The sequence below is a fragment of the Schistocerca americana genome, chromosome 6, assembly GCF_021461395.2.
Source record: "Schistocerca americana isolate TAMUIC-IGC-003095 chromosome 6, iqSchAmer2.1, whole genome shotgun sequence".
Taxonomy (NCBI): domain Eukaryota; kingdom Metazoa; phylum Arthropoda; class Insecta; order Orthoptera; family Acrididae; genus Schistocerca; species Schistocerca americana.
In genome coordinates, this window is record NC_060124.1 from 87980179 (window position 1) to 88008036 (window position 27858).

Consider the following 27858-nt stretch of genomic DNA (forward strand, 5'->3'; position numbering starts at 1 on the left):
GTTAGCCCTTTTTCCACGTGCCTTTTTTAGCTGTCTCCTACTCTGTCCATTGGAACTGACATATAGTCATTTCCCTCATCTCTTGGGTTTTTTGTGTTCTATAGTTTTGACTTGGGTGTGTATGACCTCAGTGGTTTTTGCGCCCTAAAACAAAACAGACATTAATTTACTGATTTCTGCATCGTTTTACATATACGTCCATATTCCAGAAAGCGCCGTATGGCAGAGTGTACCACATCCCACTACAACTCATTACCTTTGTTGTTCCATGTGCAAATAGAGCGAGAGAGGAATAAATGTCTATAAGCCTCCATATGAGCCCTAATTTCTCTCATTTTATCTTCATAGTCCTTATGCAAAATATATGTTGGCAGCAGTAGAATCATTCTGCAGTCTGGCCTCAAATGCAGGTTCTCTTAAATTTCCTCAATAGTGTCTCATGAAAAGAGTGTCATCTTTCCCCCAGGGATCCCCATTTGAGTTCATGAAGCATCTCCATAATACTTGCATGCTGATCAAACCTACCAGTAGCAAATCTAGTAGCACAACTCTGAACTGTTTCAGTGTTCTCCTTTAATTCAACCGGGTGGGGATCCCAAACACCTGAGCCATTGTCAAGAATGGGTCACAATGGTGTTCTATATCTTTCTTATATACAGGAGTCATCTATGCTTTTTTCCAGTTGCTTGGGGCTTTGCACTTTAAAGTTAACTATTATTTTCATGGCTAAATAATAAATGTTAATTGCTTTAGTAGGTCAACTATAGGGTTTTTTCTTTTTCCTTTTTTAAAAGTCTCATCAATATCCACTCCCAAGAACTGTATAGGTATGCATGTGTGCACGGACATATTGCTACCAACTACCCGTTGTCACACAAATGTGATACTGCCAAGAACAGTAAAGAGACTTTCCTAACGTAGCCTATGCAGGGTACAGAAAAGGAACCATGCATCAGCCAGCCATAATTTCATTTTTCAGCCCAGCGGTTAGATCTGGGGGTGGGGGATAGCAGGGAAAATGAATGACATCTTCTTTCAGAATCTCGCCTACATACTGCAAAATATTGTGAAAATCTTCTGAAAGAGGTAAATGGGTGATACAAATATTGACTGAGTAGGCACAAAAAGGAGAAATACAGATAATGAGCACCTCATTAGTTCTACACAACACAATTTAACACAACACAACAGAGTGCAACACAACACAACTTACAGTAGTGCCCAGAAGGCTTTCTGCATCACTAGGTTTCAGAATTGGAATTCTCATCTTAGCTGACATTGCACTAAATGCTTCTTGCTTTTCACTTTCTTTTGTTTTTATTTCTGTTATTCATAGCAATTGCTTTGCAGTATTTTATTCATTAAGCTATAATTATTTATTGAAAAATATTAGCTGATGTGGTCTTTATGTCAACAGGTGTCCTATATTACTGCTACATGGGCATGTTGGCTGTGTTTTGCACAAATGCAATTAATATCTTGGCTGGTGTTAATGGACTAGAAGCTGGACAATCATTGGTTATTGCTCTGTCCATTGCCATTTTTAATGTGATTGAGTTGACTGGTTCCCAGTGGAAAGCACACCAGTTTTCCCTGTATTTTATGCTGCCATACATTGCTACAACGGCTGCTCTCCTCAGGTTTAACTGGTAAGTCTATCAATGTTTCAGTCTGTTTTTTATAGCTTGTGTTGTGGATTCAGACTGTATGAATTTGATGCAGATTATGTGAATATGTTTGCTTCTTTGAGACACAGTATATCAAAAGTAAGCTTACTTGAAAATTGTAAAGTAATGAAACGAAATAATTGTAGATACACAAGAGACTTTCCATAAAGATTTGTTTGTTACACCTGTAGAGCTTGCTAAAGAATCAGTGAACACATCTCTTAAATGTATAGTAGTTTAGGTCTTGGGTGACAGTGATCTTCGTGAGCAATATAACAAAAACAGTGAGTCTAGATCCCATGTAATAAAATGTGGCCATGTTCAGATCATTAAAGCATTGTTGACATTTGGAGCCCATATGTGGAACTACTGTACATACCAAAATTTACCAGTCAATGACTGCAGTTGACTGGTACCTTTTGGTACGCACAGAAGCTCTATCTACCAGCTCCACACATCATACACATCACCGATGAGTTAGTGGTTGGAAGTGGTCATGAAGGACTGCAACTGTTTACCAGAATAAATAAGTATTAATTGTGACCTAGACTGGTTATTTTTGCTATAAAGAGTAGTTGCATGCAGTGTTTATGAAAATATCTCCACATGCTGTTCATCCATATTTTAATGGGATGATCAAGTGACGTTGGAAATGAAAAACTGAGACTGAGCAAAAAGCAGCAAGGTAAGTACTTATTTCCAGAACAAATTTTCACTCTGCAGTGGGTGTGCACTGGTTTGAAACAACCTCGCAATTTAAAACTAGAGTACTGATTGTCCCAGACTTTGTTCTCCAGAGAGCTGTTACCCTTATTGTGTTAATTTTTCCCAGAAAGTGTTAATTACTCTGTAGATTATGCCACTGTCTTTAGGCTTCACATCCCTGGAAGTGCTATTTGCATTCTAATAGAAAGCTGGTAGATAGAACCTTTTTTTGTTGTTCATGAGATATTTTCACATAGGGTGTGTTTGCACTTATTCCTCTTTTCTGTCAAGTAAGATTATGAATGACCCCTTCAGAGTGTACATACAATAGATTTTAGTGCTATCATAAATATAATAAAGGAATAAAATTTTGGAACAAGTAATCACTTGTATGAATGATGAAAGCTTCAGTGAGAGCACAGTTCCAGAAAAAAGAGGCAATCTCAAACATTCACACACTTTGTCCTATAGATCCCATAATGAAGGAGAATTCGTTGGGATATGGAACAAGTAAAATTTCTGTACTGTACCTCAGAGATATGAGAAACTTGCTATGTAGTCAGCATGAACATGTAGCTATCATTAATAATATACAGCATATGTTATTTGCTAAGGGTGGTTTAAAAGGCTGAAAATTTAGTACCACATAATTAACAAAAAATTCAACATTTTCTAAACAGGTTCTATTTTTCAGAGTATATTATACAGTTGCCGCCCATTTATCACTACACACGTAATAGTTGTGTGGCTTGGACCAAACTGTATAGACATTTAATTTTATTTCTGTACTAAAAGTTTTTTTTAGTGCCGTTTTGGTATTTATGTTTTCATTCATTTGAAATTTGAGACATTGACTATTTCACTGGCTCACTTTGTTATCGCCATGTTGCTTATTGATAGCTACAAAAACACTTGAGTAAAATGTAAATATGGCAATGGAAAGACTTTGGTGGAATATAAACAATGTAAGGAGGTAGCTGTCGGGACTCTCCATATAGTGGGGGCGTCAAATGTTTGACAGGTACATAAACAAAAATGAAAATGTTGCCAAGGTTTTGAACAAAGTCATTTTTCAGAATGCGCTGAATAAACACACACACACACACACACACACACAAGTTTCTTTAACGAAAGAGTTTATATCCACCCCAACATGTGGTTCAACACAATGTAGGAATTAATTACTTGAGTAAGATAATTACTTCTTGAATAAGGAGGAAACAATACTGAAAAGAGTGTCTCTTTTCAAATAGTGAAAGAACAATAATGTTTATAGGGATGCCGAAGGTCTGGATGAGACAGACATTGCTTGTGGAAGAAGAGATGAATGTAAATATTGTCTAAGGATGAAGGTTCTAAGGAAAAATACAGACACTTCTAGAAAATACCACTGACTAGTTAATACACAATGCCAGGGGACAGACAGTTCAAATCCTGATGGGACACACTAAAGTTGAAGTTCTATACACTTAGAAACTGTATGCGTTGAGAGTCCCAGAAGAACACTTCAGTTTCAAAGTTCTGTATAATGAAAACACAGTCAAGTCTGGGGTAGAAACAGACAAGAAATCTGAGAAGTCCATCAGCTGATCAGTGACATAAAACATGGTGCTGTTGTCGCAGTGGGTCTAAAGTGAGTTCCTAATTGAAGAAATGTGTAAGCATTCGGCCTGTGGCCCAAGAAGCTCGCTTAGAGAGAACTGGCTCTCCAGGGTCCATGCACCAACCTAAATACAGCCCCTGAGCACCAGGATACATTTGATCCTGCTTCTTCTCATGTGGCTGTCTAAGAAAGCAGTCCATTATGCCAGTAACCTCAGCTGGTGCTTTGGGCAGTGTTTGGTGGTCGAGTGTGTCATGGCAGCTCTCGAATATCTTCTGTAAGGAAGCAGGCTGCCTAAAGAACTTGGATATAGATTGGATTGATAGGCTGAGCAGACACAAGGCCTGTTAGCAGTCCACATTCCCCTCATCCCCCCCCCCTCCCCCTCCCCCACTTGACCCCTCTCAAAGAGCAGAGAGGTGAAGGCCCATCTCAACGTACCATGGACCGGTGACCATGGTTGAGCCTGGAGGAGAGGATCCGTGCAGGGCACCTTTGACATCATTAGGATACATGCCATTAAGCCCATGAGGCAGCACTGAATCTACCAGTAGTCACACAGCAAGGAGAAGATAGATGGGTGTTCTGGTGCTGCTGCACTAGACATGCTGGGGCAGAAATAAGACACACTATCAGTATCTCATGTAGCACACAGATATTGGGCATGAACACTGAAGACTGATCATGAAATCTAGTGGCTGATAAACAGACCAAAAGTCACAGAATGAGGGAATGGGGTAGTATATGCAAAAAAAGAAAAAAAAGGGGTTGAGGGGGGGGGGGGGAATTTAACAAACACCACTTTGCCAGCTGACGTGGAATGAGAGAGTAGAGTTGACCTGAAAGAAAGAAAGAAAGAGGAGGAGGAGGAGAAGAAGAAGAAGAAGAAGAAGAAGAAGAAAACTGCTGACTGTGCCTATCTCTTACACCCAACTGATTTGGTGGACGAGCAATTGTTCACTTAGATTTGTTAGAACAAAGTTTCTTTAACAAAAGAGCATAAATCTCCTCCGACAAGTGATTTTGTGCAATGTAAGAATTAATCACTTGACTAAGACAATTACTCCTTTAACAAGGAAGAAACAATATTGAAAAGAAAGTATCTTCTCAAAGAGTGAGGGAACAATAACATTTATAGGGAAGCTGAAGGCCTGGACGAGACAGACACTACTTGCACTACTTGTGGAAGAACAAATAAACATAAATATTGTCTAAGGCTGAAGGCCCTTGGGAAAAATGCAAACATTACCTGTTAGTAAATACACAATGCACAATGATAGCCAATTAAAGTCCTGATAGAGAGTGAAGTTCTGTACAATTAGACACTGTAAGCGTTAAAAGTCCCAGAAGGACAATTCCATTTTAATGTTCCGGCATAATGAAAACAGTGAAGTCTGGGATAGAAACAAAGATGAGAAATCTTAAAAAGTCCACTAGTTGATCACTAATGTAAACCATGGCATCATCATTGCAGCAGTTCCAAAGTGAGTTCCTGATTGAAGGAATACATAAGAATTCGGCACCTGGCCAAGGAAGCTCACTCGGAGTGAACTGGCTCTACAGGGACTGTGTGCCATCCTAAATTAAGCTCAAGGTGCCAGGGTACATTTGCTCTTGCTACTTGTCACATGGCTGATGTAAGAAAGAGATCCGTGGTGTCAGTGAACTCTGCTGGCTCGTTGCTCACTGTCCGAAGGCCGAGTGCGCCGTGGAAGCCCTTGAACATCTTCTATAAGGAGGCAAGTTGCACACGTAACTAGCATGTAGTTTGGGTCGTTGGCAGGGTTGGTGCAAGATCTACCCATAGCACCTACATTGTCCAGGATGACTATGTTGTGCCAGCATTGAAGCTCAGACATATGTCCCTTGAGTCATGCTGGAGAGTGTGCTCAGCAGCTGGGTACTTAATGTCCCCAGGGCAGACAGTTCATCTTTGTCCATTCATGCAATGCACTCAGCAGTTTTAATGTCAGCTTGGGGGTGGGGGGTGGGGCAGTATAAGAAGTGATTTATATCACACACATGTACATGTGGGAAGGGATATTGTGTACTAGCCAGCAATGCTGACATCTGTCAATCACAAAGTTATTTTATTTTGACCTATATATAAAAAGCTGTGAAGTGAACACGTGTTAGATGGTAAATAACATGTGTTTTTACATTTTGCCTTTGATGTAGTAGGATTCACCAGTGGTAGGCCTGAAGTTCTTGGTGGGGTGTGGGTGTGTAGGGCAGTTTCAACAGTGGATGCTATTGTGAGTGTAGGAACCTTGAGTTAGGGATAATGGTCATATGGTTTTAAAGATAATTATAGTAATTTGTTTCTAATGAAATGAAAGTTAGTATATTACAAAATAACGGATTCATTTGTATTATTCCTTTTCATTTTCTGCATGCCCCCTCCCCCCACCCCCGATACACAAACTTTTGCACACTTTTCTTTATTTCTTTCAGCATCAGTTCCAAATGATCGTAACTTCATAACTACAAAGTACCTATAGATTTCCCTTAAAAGGGGGGGGGGGGCAGCTAGGGGAGGAGTTGGCAGTTTGGAATTCTTGCCACTGTTCACACAACTATTTTTGTAAAAATCCCAACTCTCGGAAAGAAGGATCCAAATAAGTTCAAGTTGAGGATGTGGGTGAAGCTGCTAGTGAGTAACATTGTGAGAAATTACAGCAACTTCACGTGTTACAGCAAGCTGACAAACAAAACATAAATGTGAAACAAGGCAAGGGGCAAAATATCAGCATGTGAATGAGTTTGAATGGAACAGGATGGTAAGTTTCAGACAAATGAGTGAGCCATTTTGAGACTTCTCACATTTTACAGGGCATCCTACTGACAGTTTGTTGAACTGCTCTGTAGAAGAAGATATTACGTTGTCTGCATCACACAGTGTAATAACTGCACAACCTCCAGGCATCATCCACAAAAAATATTTAGCTTATGTGGCAACATTAAATTGTGCTATCCCTATTTACTGTCATCCAGCTTACTTCTACCCACCCAAAAGCAATCCAATTTTTCTTACCCTCTGAATGACCCTGATTTTTATTCTGATAACTTTATACTAGTACATAGATGTGAAAAAGCTATGAATTTGCACTCTTAGGATAAAATGATGGATAAAGGGTGCTGGTAAATATATATCTGAGTAGCAGTTTTATTAATGTATTAGTATGGCAAAGATTTCATGTGCCTCCTAGATAATGCTTTGTGGCTTGACTATAAATTTACATTACAACAGGCACAAGTAACTGACTAGTCCACCAAAGTATGTTCTGTAATCTGTCAGCTTCTTCAGCTTTGCACAAACTGGTTGTATGTGGGAATGCTGTCACAGTAAATTTTCAGTATCAAGTAACTGACTAGTCCACCAAAGTATGTTCTGTAATCTGTCAGCTTCTTCAGCTTTGCACAAACTGGTTGTATGTGGGAATGCTGTCACAGTAAATTTTCAGTATCAATCTATGTAATATTTATGCTGAATAGGTTTAATTGGGCACATATATACAGCTGTAAAGTATTGTAAAGTGCATGGTAGAGGGCACTTTGTTGTACCATGTATAAATTTTCTTCTCTTTCTAGACAGTGGAAAAACTGTGTGTGCACAGTTGTAAGTCTGATTTCATCTTCATTTTCTCTAGCAGATCTTACGTTAGGGACTGAAGTATATTTTTATACTCTATCCTGAAGGCTGGTTCTTGCAGTGTTCAATTACATGCGTATTCCGTGAGCCACCTTTCCGTGTGTGGTGTTGGATACTATTACATTTGCAATTGGTGGCCAGGAAAAATGATGGTCAGTAAGTCATGACATGAAACTGAATAATCTCCTGTCATGAGAGTTGCCTGATTCTTCTTGGAATGCATACTTTCAGAATTTTTAATAATAAACCTTTCAATTATAACACAGTGCCTTTTTAGATGTGTCTGTTACTGGAGTTTGGTGAACATCTCTGGGATGCTCTGACATTGATAAATGAATCTTTGACGAAACACAGTGTTATTCTTTATACCTTCTCTATCTCTTGTCTTGTATGTAGTAAAAATGCCAGATTGATAAGCCGTGCATAAGAATCAGTCCAAGTAGAAATTTGCAAGATCTCTCTTTGTAGGTAAATTGCATTTCGTCAGGATTCTTCCAATGCAGTTGCAGTTTGGCTGGTGCATTGCATCGTCATATTTTCACAATGCAAAGACTGTTCCATAAAATTTTGGACATGCAGCCTTATCAATTTGAATTCTTCTTCTAACATTTCAGCTGAATACCATCCAGCCATCTTCAGAGTGAGCCGAGGTGACTGATGCTCCAGCAATTGCTCCATCCTTTGAAACCCATGGACCGCATAACTGCGTATGCGGCTGCAGATACACAAGGTGCCAAAGATGTTGATCAGTGGTAAAGAGGAATGACATATGCATGGAATTAGATCTGTGGCTGCGCAGTCGATCCACATGGTAATATCTATGTATTACTGCGAGCTGCACTGTCGTGACATCTTTGCGATTTTATTACAGAAATTGCTGGATTCCAAAATTTGTCCAAGCTGATGCCACTATCTCTGTTAATTAAATTTGCTGCCAACTGAATTTCAATAGCTTCCTTCCCAACCAAGTCCCAGAAAGATGTAATCGAGGCTAAAATTTCAATGTTATCGAACAGCATAGAGTGCCCAGTGTCAGTACAGTGCTCTGCCACCACAAACTTATTAGGCTGTAAGAGCTGGGTGTACCTGCGGTGCTCTGTACATCTCTCCTGGACCGTGGTTGTCTGTCTGATGTATGAACGGCCGCACTCACAGGGGACCTTGTGAACCCCAGGCTTCCGTAGCACCAAATAATCTTTAACGGAGTCAAGGAGTGCTGCTGACATTGGTGGAGGGTGAAACATCACTTTCACTTTGTGTTTACTGAAGATCCATCATATTTTTGACGATAGGCTTCCCACGTATGGCACAAAAGTCAAGCATTTAAAACTTTCCATGTCTTCTTCTGCTTTTCTTACACCCACTGTTGGTTTTGTTGGTAGTGCCTATGTATCTGCTGTGGAGAGTATGCATTGGCTACAAAAACTCTTCTCAGGTGTAGAAGCTCGTCCTCCAGACTGCTCTCATCAGCAATGATGTGTGTTCTGTGTACCAGAGTTCTGAGTACACTCATTGTCTGCGAAGGATGGTGGCAGCTATTTCCACGTATATACGAGGGTAAGTCAATTATTATCCGCAAAGTAGTTATAAAAGTTTATTGTAATCAAATAGGAAACTTACAAGAACATTATTTTTCGACATAGTCTCCTTGCGTTTCAACGCACTTGGTCCATCATTGTACAAGCTTCCTGATGCCCTCATAAAAGGAGGTTCTTGGTTGAGTTGCAAGCCAGGAATGCACCACTTCTTTCATTGCTTTGTCCAAGGAAAATCAATGGCCCCTTAGTGCCTGTTTGAGTGGACCAAACAAGTGATAAAAGGGGCAAGGTTGGGACTATATGGAGGATGATGCAGTACTTCAAATTTGAGATTCTGGAGCATTTCAGCAGTGTGGGCAGCAGTATTTGGATGGGCATTGTCGTGCAACAACACAACACCTTTTGACAGCAATCCTCAGCATTTGCTTTGAATTGCAAGCTTTAACTTGGCAGTAAGCATCTCACTGTAATGTACACTGTTTATTGTTGTGCCCCTTTCCCCACAATGTTCCAGTACTGGACCTTGTGCGTCCCAAAAAACCATAAGCATCAGTTTTCCTGCAGATGGTTGGGTCTTGAACTTTTCCTTGCACGGCAAATTTGGATGTTTCCATTCCATACTCTGCCGTTTACTCTTCAGCTCGTAATGATGGATCCATGTTTCGTCACCAGTAATGGTCCAGTTTAAGAAGTTGTCCCCTTCATTACCATTGCAATCCAAATGGTTGTTTACGCAACTGTGCGAGTTGTTTTGGGCTCCATCTTGCCCAAACTTCATAAAACCCGAGTCTGTTGTGGACGATATTGTAGGCAGAACCGTGACTAATGTGCAGGTGATGTTCCACTTTGTCAATAGTTAATCTTCTGTCTAAGAGAATCATTTCATGTGAACACTCAATGGTTTCTTTATTTGTGGCAGTAAACAGTTGTCCGGCTCCTTCATCATGCATAACACTTGTGCGACCATTTCAGAACTTTTAAATCCATTCTAAGACACTCCATTGTGGCAAAACACTGTTCCCGTACTGTACCGAAAGAACAAAACGGATCACTGAATGTTGCTCTTCTTTGGTGCAAATAGACAGCGGAGCAGCCATGATTAACAGCACAGCAACGATAATGAAACTAACCTAGCAGCTTGAAAATTGCAAAGATATAACAACAAATAAACAAAAATATAATTAAATTGTGGATAATGATTGAGTTATCCTTGTATAAACCTGTATGGATCATTTTTCGATATACTTCAAGTATAAATCCATGGCTTTTCTGCCACACGTGGAAAGCTTATCATCAAAAATAGGACATATCTTCAGTAAACACAAAGTGAAAGTGATTTTTTGCCCTCCACCAAAGACAGCAGCCCTGGGTTCAGTTAAAGACTATTTGGTGCTTTGGAAGCCTGGGGTTTACAAGATCCCCTGTGAGTGCGGCCATTCATGCATCGGACAGACAACACATACAGTCCAGGACAGATGCACAGAGCACCACAGGTACACCCGGCTCTAACAACCTATTAAGTTTGCGGTGGCAGAGCAGTGTTTTGACACTGGGCACTCTCTGCTGTACGACAATGTTGAATTTTTAGCTTCGACTTCCTTTCTGAGACTCAGCAGTGAAAGAAGCTATTGAAATCTGGTTGGTGATGAATTTAATTAATAGAGATAGTGGCTTCAGTTTGTAAAAATTTTGCAATCTGGCAATTTCTGTAATAAAACCGCAAAGACATCACGACGGTGCAGCTTGCAGTGATACATCGATATCTACTGTGTGGATCGACTGCGCAGCCATAGATCTAATTCCATGCATATGTCATTCCTCTTTGCTGCCGATCAACGTCTCTGGTGCCTTTTGAATCTGTGGCTGCATGGACAGTGGTGCAGTCCATGGGTCTGAAAGGACAGAGTAAGTGCTGGAGCGTCAGTCACTTCAGCTCACTCTGGAGATGGCTGGATGGTATTCAGCCGAAATATTAGAAGAAGAAGTCAAATTTATGCGACTGCATGCCCAAAATTTTTGGAACAGTCTTCGTGCTGCAAAAATATGAAGATGCACATTAAGTACCTCTTCATGGAGGAGATGGTTTTAAGTGTTCACCGATTGGCTAAGTTAAGACACTTGAGAGTGAGGTTACTGAGCTCTTTAAGTTTTTTATTAAGCTGGCATAGTTTCAAAGTTTGCCAGGTTAGTACATGTTGTAAAGTCAGTTGCCATGAACAAGATTTTAAGGAAAGCTGGTGCTACTATTGTTAAGGAGAGGATCCATTTTACCCACCAAAAATTGGATCTGGTTTTGGAAAAACTTTATCGCCTGCATCTAAAGGTATCTGTGGAGTTACCCTATAATTCATGGAACTGTATTGACGGTATAACGTACTGGGTTTGTGAGGTAGCCACATCAAGACAGATGGCAAAATTTAGCTGGCTTGAGATGCCTTCGCAACAAGAAACTATTACTAGACACTTCCTCATTAATGTGACAGATAAAGATTTGGATGATGCTGTGCTTGATAGTTTTAAGTAAAGGACTGAACTTCGCACCCACGCCTAGGGTTTTACCAATACCAGCTTTCATTAGCGCCATTGAAGAAGCTGTTCATCCTCTTCCTATGGAATCAGCTGAAGAAATAAGATGCGAAACTTGTCGTGCAGTTATAAAGGCTCGCACACAATGGAGTAACGTATCTGTGGCAGAGAGGGCTGCACTATGTAAGCTTTACCAGGATATCGAGACAGTGGTTCATCCAGCTTATAAAGATAATGCCACTGAATTAATGCCTTGTGGCAACTATCGTGATAAAATGAACAGTTTACTGAGTGACAGCACCTATCGAAAGATCAGTAATGACCCCACCAACCAGGTGGTAAGGAAGACTGATTCACTTCTGAACACCTGCCCCCTTCCACCAGAAGTTGTGCAGAGATTCAAACCAAGTGGTGTGGTTCCTCCAAGGCTTTATGGACTTCCAGATATTCACAAGAATGGTGTTCCTCTGCACCTGATAGTGAGTAACATCGGCTCTCCAACCTATGATTGTGCCGGACACTTAGCATAATTATTAAGGCCTCTGGTGGGAAAATGCGCTCATCGCATATGTGACTCTGTGGCTGCATTGGCAAACTGAAATCACTCAAACTGAACAATTCTGACATGTTAATCAGTTTAAATTTAATGTCATTGTTCACAAAGGTTCCTCTTTCGGAATCATTGTTTCTTGTTGGAAAAACTTTTGACAAAGAGATTTCAGGTTTGCTCGAACATGTTTTGACGTTGACATATTTTTCATTCAATAATGAATTTTATGAACAGACTGACAGTGGCGCCATGGGTAGTCCTTTGTTGCCCTTGGTGGCCAACATTTTTATGGAGTACTTCGAGGAGAAGGTGCTGGAATCAGCTAGCTTGAAGCCCACAGTGTTCTGTAGGTATGTTGATGACACATTTGTAAAGTGGTCTCATGGTGAAGGCAAATTAAAAGAATTTTTACATCATCTAAATTCCATCCACAGATATATTCAGTTCATGATGAAAATCGAAAAAGATAGGTGCCTTCCATATTTGGATGTGCTGGTATGGCACTTTGGGACATGATGTACATTGAAAACTGACCCATATGGGTTTATATTTATGTGCGGATATCTGCCACCATCTTTTGCAGACAATGAGTGTACTTGGAACTCTGGTACACAGAGCACATGCCATTGCTGATGAGAGCAGTCTGGAGGGTGAGCTTCTACACCTGAGAAGAGTTTTTGAAGCCAACGGGTACTCTCCACAGCACTACAAATGAAACCAACAGTGAGTGTAAAAAAATCAGAAGAAGACATGGAAAGTCTTAAATTCATGTCTTTTGTGCCATATGTGGGAAGCCTATCGTCAAAAATAGAACAAATCATCAGTAAACATAAAGTGAACGTGATTTTTTGCCCTCCACCAAAGACAGCAGCACTACTGGGTTCCATTAAAGATGATTTGGTGCTTTGGAAGCCTGGAGTTTACAAGATCCTCTGTCAGTGCAGCTGTTCATACGTCGGATAAACACCACATACAGTCCAGGAGAGATGAACGGAACACTGCAGGTACACCCATCTCTTACAACCTAATAAGTTTGCGGTGGCAGAGCGCTGTATTGACACTGGGCACACTTTGCTGTAGGATAACGTTGAAATTTTAGCCTCGACTTCATCTTTATGGGACTCAGTAGTGAAAGAAGCTATTGAAATTCAGTTGGCGACAAATTTAATTAATAGAGATAGCAGCTTCAGTTTGAACAAATCTTTGAATCCAGCAATTTCTGTAATAAAATTGCAAAGATGTCACAACGGTGCAGCTCGCAGTGATACTTTGATATCACCGTGTGTATCGACTGCGCAGCCTTAGATCTAATTCCATGCATATGTCATTCCTCTTCGTCACCGATCAACATCTCTGGCACCTGGTTTATCTGTGGCCGCATGCGCAGTGGTATGGTCCACGGGTTTAAAAGGATGGAGCAAGTGCTGGAGTGTCAGTTACCTTGGTTCACTCTGAAGAAGGCTGGATGGTATTCGGCCAAAATATTAGAAGAAGAAGTCGAATTTATGTGGCTGCATGCCCAAAATTTTATGGAACAAAGGGGATGGAGATTTTGTCCATCTACTCACCCCACCTGACACAGAGGCAGGATGCAGCAGGTTGGAGTGGAGATGAGAACCTAGTGGCTCAGAGGGGGCAGCAGGTGTACAAGATGAGGAAAGCAGGAGGGAAGAGTGGCAGGTGTAGGCTAGTCATGTGATACATGGGTACTGGAGCCAGTGAGGTGATGCACATGATGAAAGTGACATGGAGGCATGGATTTGTCAGATGTGACAGGACTAAGGGAGGGGAAAATGTTGTGTAGAGAATGTGGGGACAGATGGTTAGAAGACTTTGAGGCCACGAGAATTGCAGGAGCGAAGGATGTGTTGCAAGTATAACTCCAATCTTCATAGTTCAGAAAAGCTGATTTGTGAAGCTGCCATTGAACATGCGCATGTTGTGCTCACCAGCGTGTTAGCCACTTTATCGTCAACTTCTGCTCTTGGTCACAGTTAGGCGGTGGCCATTCTCTATGGTGGACAGCTGGTTCATGGTCATGCCCACATAAAATGCTGAGTAGTGGTTGCAGCACAGCTGGTATATGAAATGGCTGCTTTCACAGACGGCCTTGCATCAGATGGAATAGGATAAACCTGTGACAGGACTGGAGTAGCATATGTTGGGTGAATGGGTCAGGCAGGTCTTGTACCTGGGTCTTCCACAGGGTTCGGATCTCTTGAAAAGTCATTGGGAATGGGGTTGACATAAGAATGGACCAGGGACTTGTATAGGTTGGGTGGGTAATGGAATATCACTTTAGGAGGGATTGAAAGGATCTTTGGTAGGATGTCCCTAATTTACAGGCTTGATGATAGGTATTCAAAGCCATGGTGAAGGATGTGGTTCTGTTGCTTCAGTCTGGACTGGGAATGTGAGGATTAGGGGTGTGTGAGGGTACAGGTTTGGGGGAGGGGGGAGTGTAGTGCCTGTCTATGAAGGCCTTAGTGAGACCTTCAGCATACTAGGAAAGGTAATACCCATCACTCGTCACTGCAGATACACCATCCTTGCATTGCCAGGATGTATGGGAGCAAATTTTGTTGTGGAGGGGGTGACAGCTGTCAAAACACAGGTACTGTCGGTGCTTATTTGGGTTAATATGGTCAAGGTGACTTGTTGGGTTGAGGGAGGACCAAGTGAAGTGGGTGGGAAAGGAGGTTGTAGAGAAAAGAGGATAGGTATTTTGGCCCTGGCCCTGGCCCCAGCCTCTGCCAACCCAGTTTCCTTCCATCCTCTACCCAACAGTTTCCCCTCCCTTTGTCCTGTCACCCCCTCCCAATCCATGTCCCCATGTCATTGTCATTGTGCACTGCATCTCACCTGCTATACTGAAGTTGACAGTCAAGATGAAGAAATTAATGCTGTTGTTAGTTTTGTGTTCTGTTGTGAAGATGAGGTTTCAGTGCATTAAAGAAAGTAAGTCTCAAAATAGGGTTCTATATCAACAACACATAAGGAGTTAACATCATTCATAAAATGCAATGAATGTAATAAAACCTACATTGGGTAGACACACAGAACTTTTAAAGTGAGACATAGAGAACACATAAACGTAAGCGAAAATAATCTTTCAGCTTTTGGCAGGCGTTTCAGAGAAAATAAACACCTCCACTGAAAATATCGAGAGAAATCTCACTAGTTTACATAATCTCTCAAAAGGCCAATTTGTGAACATTTTGGAACAAATTGAAATCTACATTCGCACAACTAAGCACCAAGAACAAATGATAACTGCACAAACAGAATTGCACAGCAAAAATTCATAGAAAATTTCAGTAGCATCATAGTCAGCATATGAATTTCACTACATCCTACAGAGATAAAGACTGAATTACCACCAAAGTGCAACACTTTATAAGTTGGGGCGTGGAATGTCAGAAGTTTGAACGTGGTAGAGAAGCTAGAAAATATGTAAAGGCTCATTGTGGATATAGTGGCGATCAGTGAAATGAAATGGAAAGAAGACAAGGATTTCTGGTCAGACAATATCAACAGCAACAGAAAAAGATGTAACGGGGGTAGGATCCATTATGAGTAGGAAGGGAGAGTGAGTTACGTGAACAGTGATAGGGTGTTCTCATCAGACTCTACAGCAAATGAACACCGACAACAATAGCTCAGTTATACATACTGATGTTGCATGAAGAGGATGAAGAGATAGAGATGGTGTATGAGGATATTGAACATGTAATTCAGTACACGAAGAGAGATGAAAATCTAATAGCCATGGGGGACTGGAATGCAGTGGTAGGGAAGGGAGTAGAAGGGAGGATTACTGGAGCATATCGTCTTGCTAGTAGAAATGAGAGAGAAGAAAGACTAATTGAGTTCTGCAATAAATATTAGTTAGTAATAGTAAATACTTTGTTCAAGAATCACAAGAGGAAGAGGTATACTTGGAAAAGGTCAGAGATATGGGAAGCTTTCAGTTAGATTACATCATAGTGAGCCAGAGATTCTGAAACAAGATATTGAATTATAAGGCGCACGCACGAGCAGATATAGACTCATATCACAATTTAGTAATGATGAAGAGTAGACTGAAGTTCAAGAGACTATTCAGGATGAATCAATGCACAAAGAAGAGGGATATGGAAGTACTAAGGATGAAAAAAAATATTTCAAGTTATCTGAAGCTGTAGATACTATGACAGTGAATAGTTCAGTGGGCATTTGGAGAGGAGTGGACATTTGAAAGAGGGCAGTCACAGAAGTTGGAAAGAAAACTATAGGTACAAGGAGGACAACTGCGAAGAAATCATGGATGGCAGATGAAACATTTCAGCTGATCAATGAAAGAAGGAGCTACAGAAGTGTTCAGGAATACAGAAATACAAGTCACTTAGGAGTGAAATAAATAGGAAAGTCAGGGAAGGTAAGACAAAATGGCTACATGAAAAATTTTAAGAAATTACTGTTGGAAGGACTGACTCAGCATATAGAAAAGTCAAAAGAACCTTCTTTGAAATTAAAAGCAATGGCAGTAACATAAAGAGTGCAATGGGAATTCCACTGTTAAATGCAGAGTAGTGGATAAGAGAAAAGAGTACATTGAGGGGCTCTGTGAGGGGGAGGACTCATCTAATCACACGATAGAAGAAGAAACAGAAGTCAATAGGGATAAGATAGGGGATCCAATATTATAATCAGAGTATAGAAGAGCTTTGGAAGACTTAAAATCAAATAAGGCAGAAGGGATAAACAACTTTCCATCAGAATTTGTAAGATTATTGTGGGAATTGGCAACAAAATAACTATTCAATTTGGTGTATAGAATGTGTCAGACTGCTGATATACCATCAGACTTTCGGAGAAACATTATCACACTATTCTGAAGACTGCAAGAGCCGACAAGTGCAAGACTTATCGATCCAAGGTGCTGACAAGAATGATATACAGAAGAATGGAAAATAATTGGGGATCAGTTAGATGGTGATTAGTTTGGCTTTAGGGAAGGCACCAGAGAGGCAATTCTGACATTGCAGCTAATACATTGCAGTTAATAATGAAAGCAGGACTGATGAAAAATCGAGACATGTTCATTGGATTTTTTGACATGGAAAAAGTGTTAGACAATGTAAAATGGTGCAAAGTGTTCGACATTCTGTGAAAAATAGGGGTAAGCCACAGGGAAAGATGAATAATATGCAATATGTACAAGAACAAAGAGGGATACTGTTCAATCTGTACATTGAAGAAGTAATGATAGAAATAAAAGAAAGGTTCAGGAGTGGAATTAAAATTCAAGGTGAAAGGATATCAATGATAAGATTCACTGATTGACATTGCTATTCTGAGTGAAAGGGAATAAGAATTACATGATCTGCTGAATGGAATGAACAGTCTAATGAGTGCAGAATATGGATTGAGAGTAAATCAAGAAAAGACAAAAGTAATGAGATGTACGAGGATTATCCAGAAACTAAGGTTACAAGGTATGTAGCTTTAGCATGGAATGTCCCTGGGGGAAGTTGTTACACTGCTGTGTAGCGGGAAGCCAGCAGAGGGAATGAGTATTCCCAGCAACCAGTAGCTCGTTGATTAGTGTTGTGACTGGTAGAAATGCTTGTTCCCACCAATTGTAAATTGCGGGCTGTAATTCACTACCTAAATGCTAAAGGCATGAACACCATTGTGGTTCATCGCAAAATTGTTTAAGTTTATGTAGAGGACATAATGTCAAGGCAACATGTGATGAAATGAGTATGGAATTTCAATTTTCGAAGGACAGAAAGTCACAATGAAGTCAGAAGCAGAAGACCATCTGTTGTGACATATGATGTGGTGCAGGAAATTGAAGAACATCTTCTCTCTGATCACCATTTGATGATTGACTACCTGCATGATGTTTGTCCAAACATTTCACAAACTGTTGTTAATGAGATCATAACTGATCGACTAAATTATCGCAAGTTGTGTGTGTGATGGGTGCCCAAGATGCTTACTGAACACAAAATGAACAGAGTCATTGCCACTCATGAATTTCTTGGCCTTTTTGAGACTGAAGGCATGGCTTTTCTCAGCTCGATAGTGACAAGAGATGAAACTTGGGCTAACACCGTAATGCAGAGAGCAAATGACAACCAGTGCATTGGCACCATACTCGTTCTCCTTCAGCCAAAAGATTCAAAGCTCAGCAAACAACAAGGAAAATCACTGTGCCAGTGTTTTGGGACAGAAATGGGGTTCTGCTCATTGAATTTTTGGAAAGAGATGAAACAATAAATGCTGCAAGATGTTGTGAGAAACTTAACAGAGACATACAAAACAAACATCGTGAGATACTGACAATGCGAGTCTGTCTCCTTTATAACAACGCACATCCGCATGCCACTCATGCAACACAAGAGTTGTTGAATTTGTTTGGTTGGGATGTTTTAAGCCACCCCTCTCACAGCCCCGATCTCGCACCTAGTGACAATCACCTGTTCACTAAATTGAAGGAACACCTTCGTAGAAAACACTTGTCCGATGATGACAAGGTGAAAATCAAATCGAATAACTGGCTGAAAAAGGTGGCTGGATGTCACTATGGGACAGGAATCAAAAAACTTGTTCCACAGATGACAGAATGTATTGAGGTAAATGGTGATTATGTGGAAAAATAATGTGCGCCCTGTGCTACAGTCCATGTAAATTTTATTAAAATAATTTTTTGTACTTCAAAAAATTATTATAACCTTACTTTCCGGATAGCCTCATAGCAGAAATGAGAACAGTGAGAAACTTAACATCAGGATTGGTGATTACAAAGTAAATGAAGTTAAGGAATTCTACTACCTATGCAACAAAATAACCTATGATGTATTGAGAAAGGAGGACATAAAAAGCAGACTTGCACTGGCAAAAAGGGCATTCCTAGCCAAGAAGAGTGTGCTAGTATCAAATGCAGGTCTTAGTTTGAGGAAAATATCTCTGAAAATGTGTGTTTGGTGCACGGAATTGTATGGTTGTGAGACATAGAGTGTGGGAAAACTAGAACAGAAGAGAATCGAAGCCTTTGAGATGTGATGCTACAGAAGACTGTTGAAAATTAGGTGGACTGATAAGGAAGGAATGAGGAGGTTCTCCGCAGAATCGACTACGAAAGGAACATATGGAAAACACTGAGGAGAAGAAGAAGAAGAAGAAGAGACAGGATGGTAGGACATCTGTTGAAACACCAGGGCATAATTTCCGTGGTACTAGAGGGAGCTGTAGAGAATAAAAACTGTAGAGGAAGACAGAGCTTAGATTACATCCAGCAAATAATTGGGGACATAGATTGCAGTTGCTACTGTGAGATGAAAAGATTGGCACAGGAGAGGAATTCGTGGCAGGTCGCATCAGAACCGTCAGAAGATTGATGATTCAAAACACCATCCTGCAGTAATCATCGAATACACAACTACAAGCAATTCATAGAAATAAAAAATTTGTTGTACAACTGTAACATAATGAAACACTGTGTTCCACACTGAATATAATCAGTGATATTAATGCAATCACAGAGTAAACTGAATATTTCAGAGAGACTGTATAACAAAATTCTTTGCATGGCAAAATTATGATAAAATCTACAAAATTTGTCAGTGTGACACACAGTGTAGTCCAGTGTGAACAAATTCTTCATTATATGTGAAATATCATTGTCACATGGGTCAGATCATGCTGGGTAATGAAGTTACCACAATTAAAACTAATAGATCTTATGCTCATGTACTAGCATACTACAGTAAGGTACAACTACAATTCGACATGTTTCAACACAGATATGAACTACATCTAAAGTGTAATGATATAAGTAGAACTATCCACTTGAAGTATATCAAAAATACGTAAGTAGTTAGCACCATTACTGATACCTTTATTATCCACATACAACGCATACACTTATAACAAACTTTGTAATAGGCAGCTTGTGAAAATGGACAAAACCTGAAACTAGTCAGTCAAGAGAAAATTAGCAGCTTAGGCGCAAACAGTTAAAAATCCCTTTCCTAGAAAATTTGAGAGCTGCAAGATGCAACATACTGAAAACATTGCTCAACATTAATTTTAACACCTGCAATCGTCACTGTCACAACAGCCTTATATTTACTGATTCCTTCTATGTTTAACTGAATTTACTAGTGACAAGGAGAACTAAGACATAGTACTCGCACTTTGGTTCTGTAACTGCTCAGTGTAACTTTCAGAAAATTACAAGTGGAACAATCTCACAAGGATGTTTGTTACTGTTACCCGTTTTAGGGGGAGGGGGGTGTTCTGTGTAAAATCTTTGTTGCTTAAAATCACAATGTGAAGCCACCATAAGCTTACTGTCACCTACTCCAGTCCAGTTTCATATTTCACTGGTACAACCTGGTAAAGCATTAACAACTAGTCTCCAAGTAATTGTATTCTGTTAACATTTAGTCTTTGACATAAAGACTCACAAGCAAAGAAGATGCGTATGAGGTTCATTCAAATGAAACCTGGTCAGCGCATCTACCTTTGCCTTACACGTAAGGTGACACCACGTAACTGCGGGTATGGTGGTGCCATCTATTGGTAGAGGGACTGATGTGTGCACACTGTTTGATGTTGCATAGCGCCAGTGTGGTTTTATGCCAAAGAGGTGCTCTCACAAGTTACTGTTCACTACCGAAAATGCAGGCAAGTAAGCAGAAACAACGAGGAGTGATTCGATTTTTGGCGGCAGAGGGAGTTGGAGGCTGTGAAATGTATGTGAAGGCTGTGTACGGTGAGTACAGTCTAAGCCATTCATTGTTGTGGAATGGTGCAAATGATTCCTTGAGGGGCGCAAGTCACTGGAAGACTAAGCTTGTCCTGGACAGGCTCAATGTGTCATCACACCAGAAATGGTTGCGGAAGTGAATGTTTTAGTCTTGCTAAAGCTGAAGCTTGCTTTAGGTAAAACAAGCTATTCGTGGACATCGATTCGCAATGAACGAAGAAGTGTGTGACTGGGTCCAGGCCTGGCTCTGACATCAGCCTACTAGCTTCTTCAAAGATGGAATCGGCCAGCTAGTATTGCAATGGGATAAATGTGTCAACAGTTTTGGCGACTATTTTTGAGTGTGCGTACTGTGTATAACTACATTTTTGAGTTAATAAAATCGTTACTGTTACTTTACTCTAGTGACCAGATTTCATTTAAATGCCCCTTATACATTTTTGGTCAACATATTATCAACTGTAATTTTGTAGGAATGCAGTGTTATGATACAGGCACGCTGAAGGAATCTGTTTTAACTTCAACACCTTCAACTTTCTTGTGGTGACAGTAGTGAGCAGTAGCCACAGTCTGTTCCAACACTGCACTATAGGTTATGGAATCCCAGGCACTGATAACCTCGTAGTTGATTGACCCTACTAACCCCCCCCCCCCCCCCACCCCCTCCCTCCCCCTCCAACAAACACACACACACACACACACACACACACACACACACAGTGTAAGGGCTCCCATCAGCCCACATACAGGTGTGATTAGTACAGGCTACCCAACAGGTGGTCCAGTTGCATCCATTCTGGGCATCTGCCATCAGCTATTTGCTTTTGCCCATCTGTACTTGGGGACACTGGGCTGACTACGGCCAGACAGACTGGTACTAAAGTACAAGGCTTAAATGATTCATTTGTTTTCAAAGCTCTGTATTTCCAAAATGATGATATTGTTGTTGCTGCTGCTGCTGTTGTCATCATCGTCACCTTCAGCCCAAAGACTGGTTTCATGGAGCTCTCCATGCTGCTCTAGCCTGTGCAAGCCTATTCATCTCCGAACAACTATTGCGTCCTCTACATCTTTTGAACCTCCTTGCTGTATTCATCTCTTGGTCTCCCTCTACAATTTTAATGCCCCACCCCCAATCCCCAAATCCCTTCAGTACCAAATTGGTTATCCCCTGATGTCTTAGAACGTGTCCAACCAGCTGGACCCTTCTTTTAGTCAAGATGTGCCACGAATTTCTTTTCTCCCCAATTCTATTCAGTACCTCCGCATTAATTATGTCATCTACCGACCTAATCTTCAGCATTCTTCTATAGCACCACATTTCATAAGCCTCTATTCTCTTCTGGTCTAAGCTGTGTATTGTCCATGTTTCACTTCCATACAAGATTAGACACCAGACAAATATACCTTCAGAAAACTTTCTAACACTTAAACCAATACCTCTTTTCTTGCTATTGCCAGAGGTTTGCATCCTCTCTCTATTTTGGCAGTCATCAGCTATTTTTCTGCCCAAATAGCAAAATTCATCTACTATGCTATAACGTAGTTTTACCTTTCGTTAACCTATCTTCTAACATAAGTCATAGGATCAGTATTGCCTAGTGTGTTCCTACATTTCTCTGGAATCCAAACTGATCTTCCGTGACGTTGGCTTATAGCAGTTTTTTCGTTCTTCGTCTGTAAACTGATAGTTCAGTAATATTCGCACTGGCTTTGTTTAGAATTGGAATTATTACATTCTTCTTAAAATCTGGAGTTATTTTTTCCTGTCTCATACATCTTGCACACCAGGTGGAATAGTTGTCATAGTTGGCTCTCCCAAGGATATCAGTAATTCTGCCGGAATGCTGTCTACTCCAGGAGCCTTGTTTCGACTTAGGTCTTTTAGTGCTCTGTCAAATTCTTCTTGCAGTATCATGTCTGGTACCTCGTCTTCGTCTACATGCTCTTCCCTTTGTATAATATCACCTTCAAGTTCATTTCCCTTATATACCCCTTTCTGTGTACTTCTTCCACCTTTCAGCTTTCCCCATCTTGTCTACAATACTGGTTTTCCATCTACACTCTTGATGTTCATATAGCTGCTTTTGTTATCTCCAAAGGCCTCTGTAATTTTTCTGCAGGCAGTATCTTTCTTTCCCTAGTGAAATTTGCTTCTAAATCCTTACATTTGTTCTCTAGTCATTCCTGCTTGGCGATTTTGCACATCCTATCAATCTCATTTTTTAGGCATTTGTATTCCCTTTGCCTGCTTCATTTGGTGCATTTTTATATTTTCTCCTTTGGTAAATTAAATCCAATATCTCCTGTGAAATCCGAGGATTTCTACTAGGCCTTGTCTTTTTATGTATTTTATCCTCTGCTTCCTTCACTGTTTCATCTCTCAAAGCTACCTATTTGTTTTCTACTATATTCCTTTCCCCTGCTCTAGTCAACTGTTGCCTAATGCTCCCTCTGAAACTCTCAACAACCTCTTGTTCTTTCAACTTATCCAAGCCCTATCTCCTTTTTATAGTTTAATCAGTTTTAATCTACAAGTCATAACCAATAATCTGTGGTCAGAGTTCACATCTGCCCCTGGAAATGTCTTACACTTTAATATCTGTTTCTCCCGTCTCTGTCTTACCATTATATAATCAGTCTGAAATCTTCCAGTGTTTCCAGTTCTCTTCCATGTACACAGGCTTTTTTCATGAGTTGTAAAGCAAGTTTTAGTGCTGATTAAATTATGCTCTGTGCAGAATTCTGCCAGGCGGGTTCCTCTTTCATTCCTTTCACCCCAGCCAGTGTGCACCTACTGTTATTCCTTCTCATCCTTTTCCTGCTGTTAACTTCCAGTCCCTTATCACTATTAAATTTTTGTCTCCCTTAATGATCTGAATAATTTCTGTTATCTCATTACACATTTTTTTTTAAATCTCTTCATCACCTGCGGAGTTTGTTGGCATAGAAACTTATACAATTGTGGTGGGTACAATTGTGGTGGGAGCTTGCTTCGTGTCTGTTTTGGCTTTGAAAGTGTGTTCACTATGTTGTTATAATGGTAAGACAGAGATTTAGGAACCAGGTTTTAAATTGTAAGACATTTCCAGGGGCAGATGTGGACTCTGACCACAATCTATTGGTTATGAACTGCAGATTAAAATTGAAGAAACTGCAAAAAGGTGGGAATTTAAGGAGATGGGACCTGGATAAACTGACTAAACCAGAGGTTGTACAGAGTTTCAGTATTCCTATTTTTGTATTCATTATTAGATCTACCCTTGCATTATCCCTATTTGATTTTGTATTTATAGCTCTGTACTTGGATGACCAGAGGTCCAGTTCCTCCTGCCACTGAACTTCACAAATTACCACTATATCTATCTTCAGCCTATCCATTTGCCTTTATAAAGTTTCTAACCTACCTACCCAATTAAGGGATCTAACATTCCACAATGCAGCAGAAGAATACCAGTTTTGTTTCCCCTGATGACGACATCCTCCTAAGTAATCGCCTCTGAGATCCAAGCTGGAGGGGAGGGGAAGGGCCTTTTTCACTTCTGGAATATTTTGCACGAGAGGATGGCATCATTTAACCCTGCAGCAGAGCTGCATGCCCTTGGGAAAAATGATGCCTCTAGTTTGCTCTTACTTTCAGGCCATTCACAGTACCAGTGCAGCAAGGCCATGTTGGCCGATGTTACAATCCCAGATCAGTCAATATGCACCTACAATATGGCTATCTGTATTGTTGAGTAATGCAAGCCACCCCACCAGGGTATGATCATGAGTGAGTGGGGGGAGTGGAATCCAAAGTATTGCACTTACAACTGTAAACTCACAAAGTCACAAAGCTTTGACATGTCCCATATTACACGTACATTTACTGTACACAATGTAATCCTACAGGATCAAATAAAATTAAATTAAATTCAATTCAATTCAAAGTTTGCCGTTTGCATTCTACAAATGTTCTACAAGAGTCCTGTGTCACACAGCCCATGTCCAAGCAATAGTTAAGTTTAATCAAACAATGGAAAATCCAGAATGGAATGTAACAATATTAGAGAAGGGAAGTTGCTACTCACCATATAGGGAAGATGCTGAGTCGCGATAGACCCAGCAAAAAGTGTGGTTTCAGTTGTCTGAGACTGCAGACGTGTGTGCAAGTTACGTTTGCGTGCGTGTGTGTGTGTGTGTCTATTGCCGACAAAGGCCTTAATGGCCGAAAGCTATAATTTGTGAATCTTTTTGTTGTGCCAATCGCAACTCAACATCTCCGATACATGGTGCAACTTTCCTTCTACAGTAGTTAAGTTTGTTTCATACCTTATGTAGCAGCATGCTGTCAGTGGTCATCAGAGCAGCATTGATACATTCTCTGAGCTGAGCTGTTCCAGTGTCCTTGTCATTGGTGTACATTAACACGGTCTTTAATGTATCCCCATGAGGTACTAGGTCAGAGAATGGGGGGCAGGGTCAGCAAGAGAACAGAACTACATCATCTTAACCACTACAGCCAATCCAGTGAAGCAGAAGTTTGTCATTTAGGCAGCAGTGAAAATTGATGCTCCATTGAGGTGGGGGGGGGGGGGGGGGGTGCCGCACCATATGGCTTTGTCTGTGACATTGCACAGAAAACATTGATCCTTAGTGTATCACAATTTCATGAGGATTTACAGCACCCCACACTCTCACATTGTGGCGATACGCCTTTCACCTCCAAGCTGAATATCAGCTTGGAGGTGAAATGTTCATTGTCAAGTGCTTCCTGCATTGTGATGCACAATTGAAGAAGCTGGCCATAATTCTTCTGGTTTTAATTTTTGCATGAACTGCAGACAGAATGGTTTGAGATATAACTGACATTGCATAATCTTCCAAGTTCCTGGCTTAGCTGTTTATTTTTTTGGACTGCATATGAAACTTTCACTCTTGCTCTCCAAGGGTGGATACGGCACACATGGTTGAGTCGGTGACTTTGTCTTTGAATAAAAATGTCATTTCTGTTTGTTTCAACGGGTACTTCTTTCAGTTACCTTCTGTACTATACTGTAGCAGTATTGTGTATTGGCCAAGTTTCATTGAGCTGAGGCAGTAATACATCATACAAAGGTTACTTTTGTCCTTAAGTTTTGCACAGAATTATATATACCCTCAAATGCAGAATGGATATTCTCTCCCGCTTTACCCATACCAACTGCTGGCTCCCCCTGCAGGCCCAGGGGTTAGAATAGGCCCGAGGTATTCCTGCCTGTTGTAACAGGTGACTAAAAGGAGTCTCAAAACTTTCAGCCTTTACGTGATGGTCCCCTGTAGGTTTTGACCTTTATTTTTCAAAATTCTTCTGAAGGGTGAGCTAATTGGGGAAGGTTGCCTTACATAGTGCATCATGTCCATTGTGCATTGAGATCGTTAGCCTACTTTCTCGTGGTGGCATTGCAGTCCTGCTCATCCTCCATCTCTTGAGCGAGGACACGTTCATGGGTGCATTTTCCTCCACCCACTATGCAGTGTCTTTTTCTGCGCCGATGAGGACCATGGAATTCTTTGCACCTCATATCCAGCACGGTAGCCTGTCCGTTGTGATGGGGCTGTCATGTACCCTGTTGGTTGTAGCCCGCTTTCAACACAGGGATCACTCTGGTGATGCCTGCACCGTTAACTCCCCATGTATGCCATGAAGTAGATGCCCATCTCCCTGGCACATCAGGACTCCCAGCAATGGCCATCCTGCCAGGTGCCCCTGATGAGGCTGGGTGGTGCTGGTGGGGAGGGCCCCTGGTCAGAGTGGGTGGCATCAGGGTGGATGACACGCCATGAAATGTAGTACGTCATCTCTTGCTGGTTGTCCGCTGCCAGCAGTCTCTCAGTGGACAAAGTCTAACTTCAGTGCTAATAAATATGACCCCAAATCATTCCCCTCCTTGGCACACCATGGGATGAACACCAGGCTAAGGATGGCAGTGAAGCTTATTCGCCCTGGTACCTTGTATGTGCGAGAGTTGATGAGGAATCTTTCATGGCCACGAAGCGTCAATTTTTTGTGGAGCATTTGGAGTACAAGTTTGAGGAGGTGGAGGGCTTGTCCAAAATGCACTCTTGGTCAGTCTTGATAAAAACAACATTCTCTGCCCAATCACGGGCATTACTCGCTTGTGACAAGTTGTGGGATGTTTCTGTTACCATCACGCCCCATAAGAGCTTAAATATGGTCCAGGATATTATATTCCACAGGGACCTTCTTTTGCAGTCTGACGGTGAGCTGCGCGCCAATTTAGAGTGGCAAGATGTTCATTTCGTCCGGCGCATCCATCGGAGTCCGAGGGATAATCAGGTTGCCACCGGTGCCTTCATCTTGGCCTTCAGGAGTGACACATTGCCAGAGAAGGTCAAGGTGATGGTCTACCACTGTGATGTCAAGCCATATATCCCTCCCCTGATGAGGTGCTTTAAGTGCTGGAAGTTCGGCCATATGTCTTCCCGCTGTACTTCCAGTGTCACATGTCAAGATTATGGATGTTCATCACATCCCAATACTCCATGTGCCCCGCCTACCATCTGTGTCAACTGCGGAGAGCATCATTGACCTTGCTCGCCAGACTGCAGGATTTTACAGAAAGAGAGGAAAATTGTGGAATATAAGACGCTGGACCGACTGACCTACACCGAGGCTAAGAGGAAATTTGAGCTACATCCTGTGGCTAATACCTCTTCTTACGCCACTGTTACGAGAACAGTTGTCACCCCATCAGTTCCTCGCATTTATGTCGCCTCTCAGAACCAGAAGATTACACCTGCCCCTTTGATGGAGGGGGCCACTTCCCTCCCTGTTGCTCCTGCACCACCTACTTCGGGAGCAACACCCCCCCCC

General features: G+C 41.1%; 1 protein-coding gene across 1 annotated transcript in view; it reads left to right on the forward strand.

The window, feature by feature from the left end:
• Positions 1–27858, forward strand: part of LOC124619336 (UDP-N-acetylglucosamine--dolichyl-phosphate N-acetylglucosaminephosphotransferase) — a 141523-nt gene that overhangs the window by 34647 nt on the left and 79018 nt on the right. The window contains exon 4 of the mRNA XM_047145650.1: positions 1418–1649. Coding sequence (XP_047001606.1) covers positions 1418–1649 — 232 coding nt within the window. The remainder of the gene's footprint in view (positions 1–1417; positions 1650–27858) is intronic.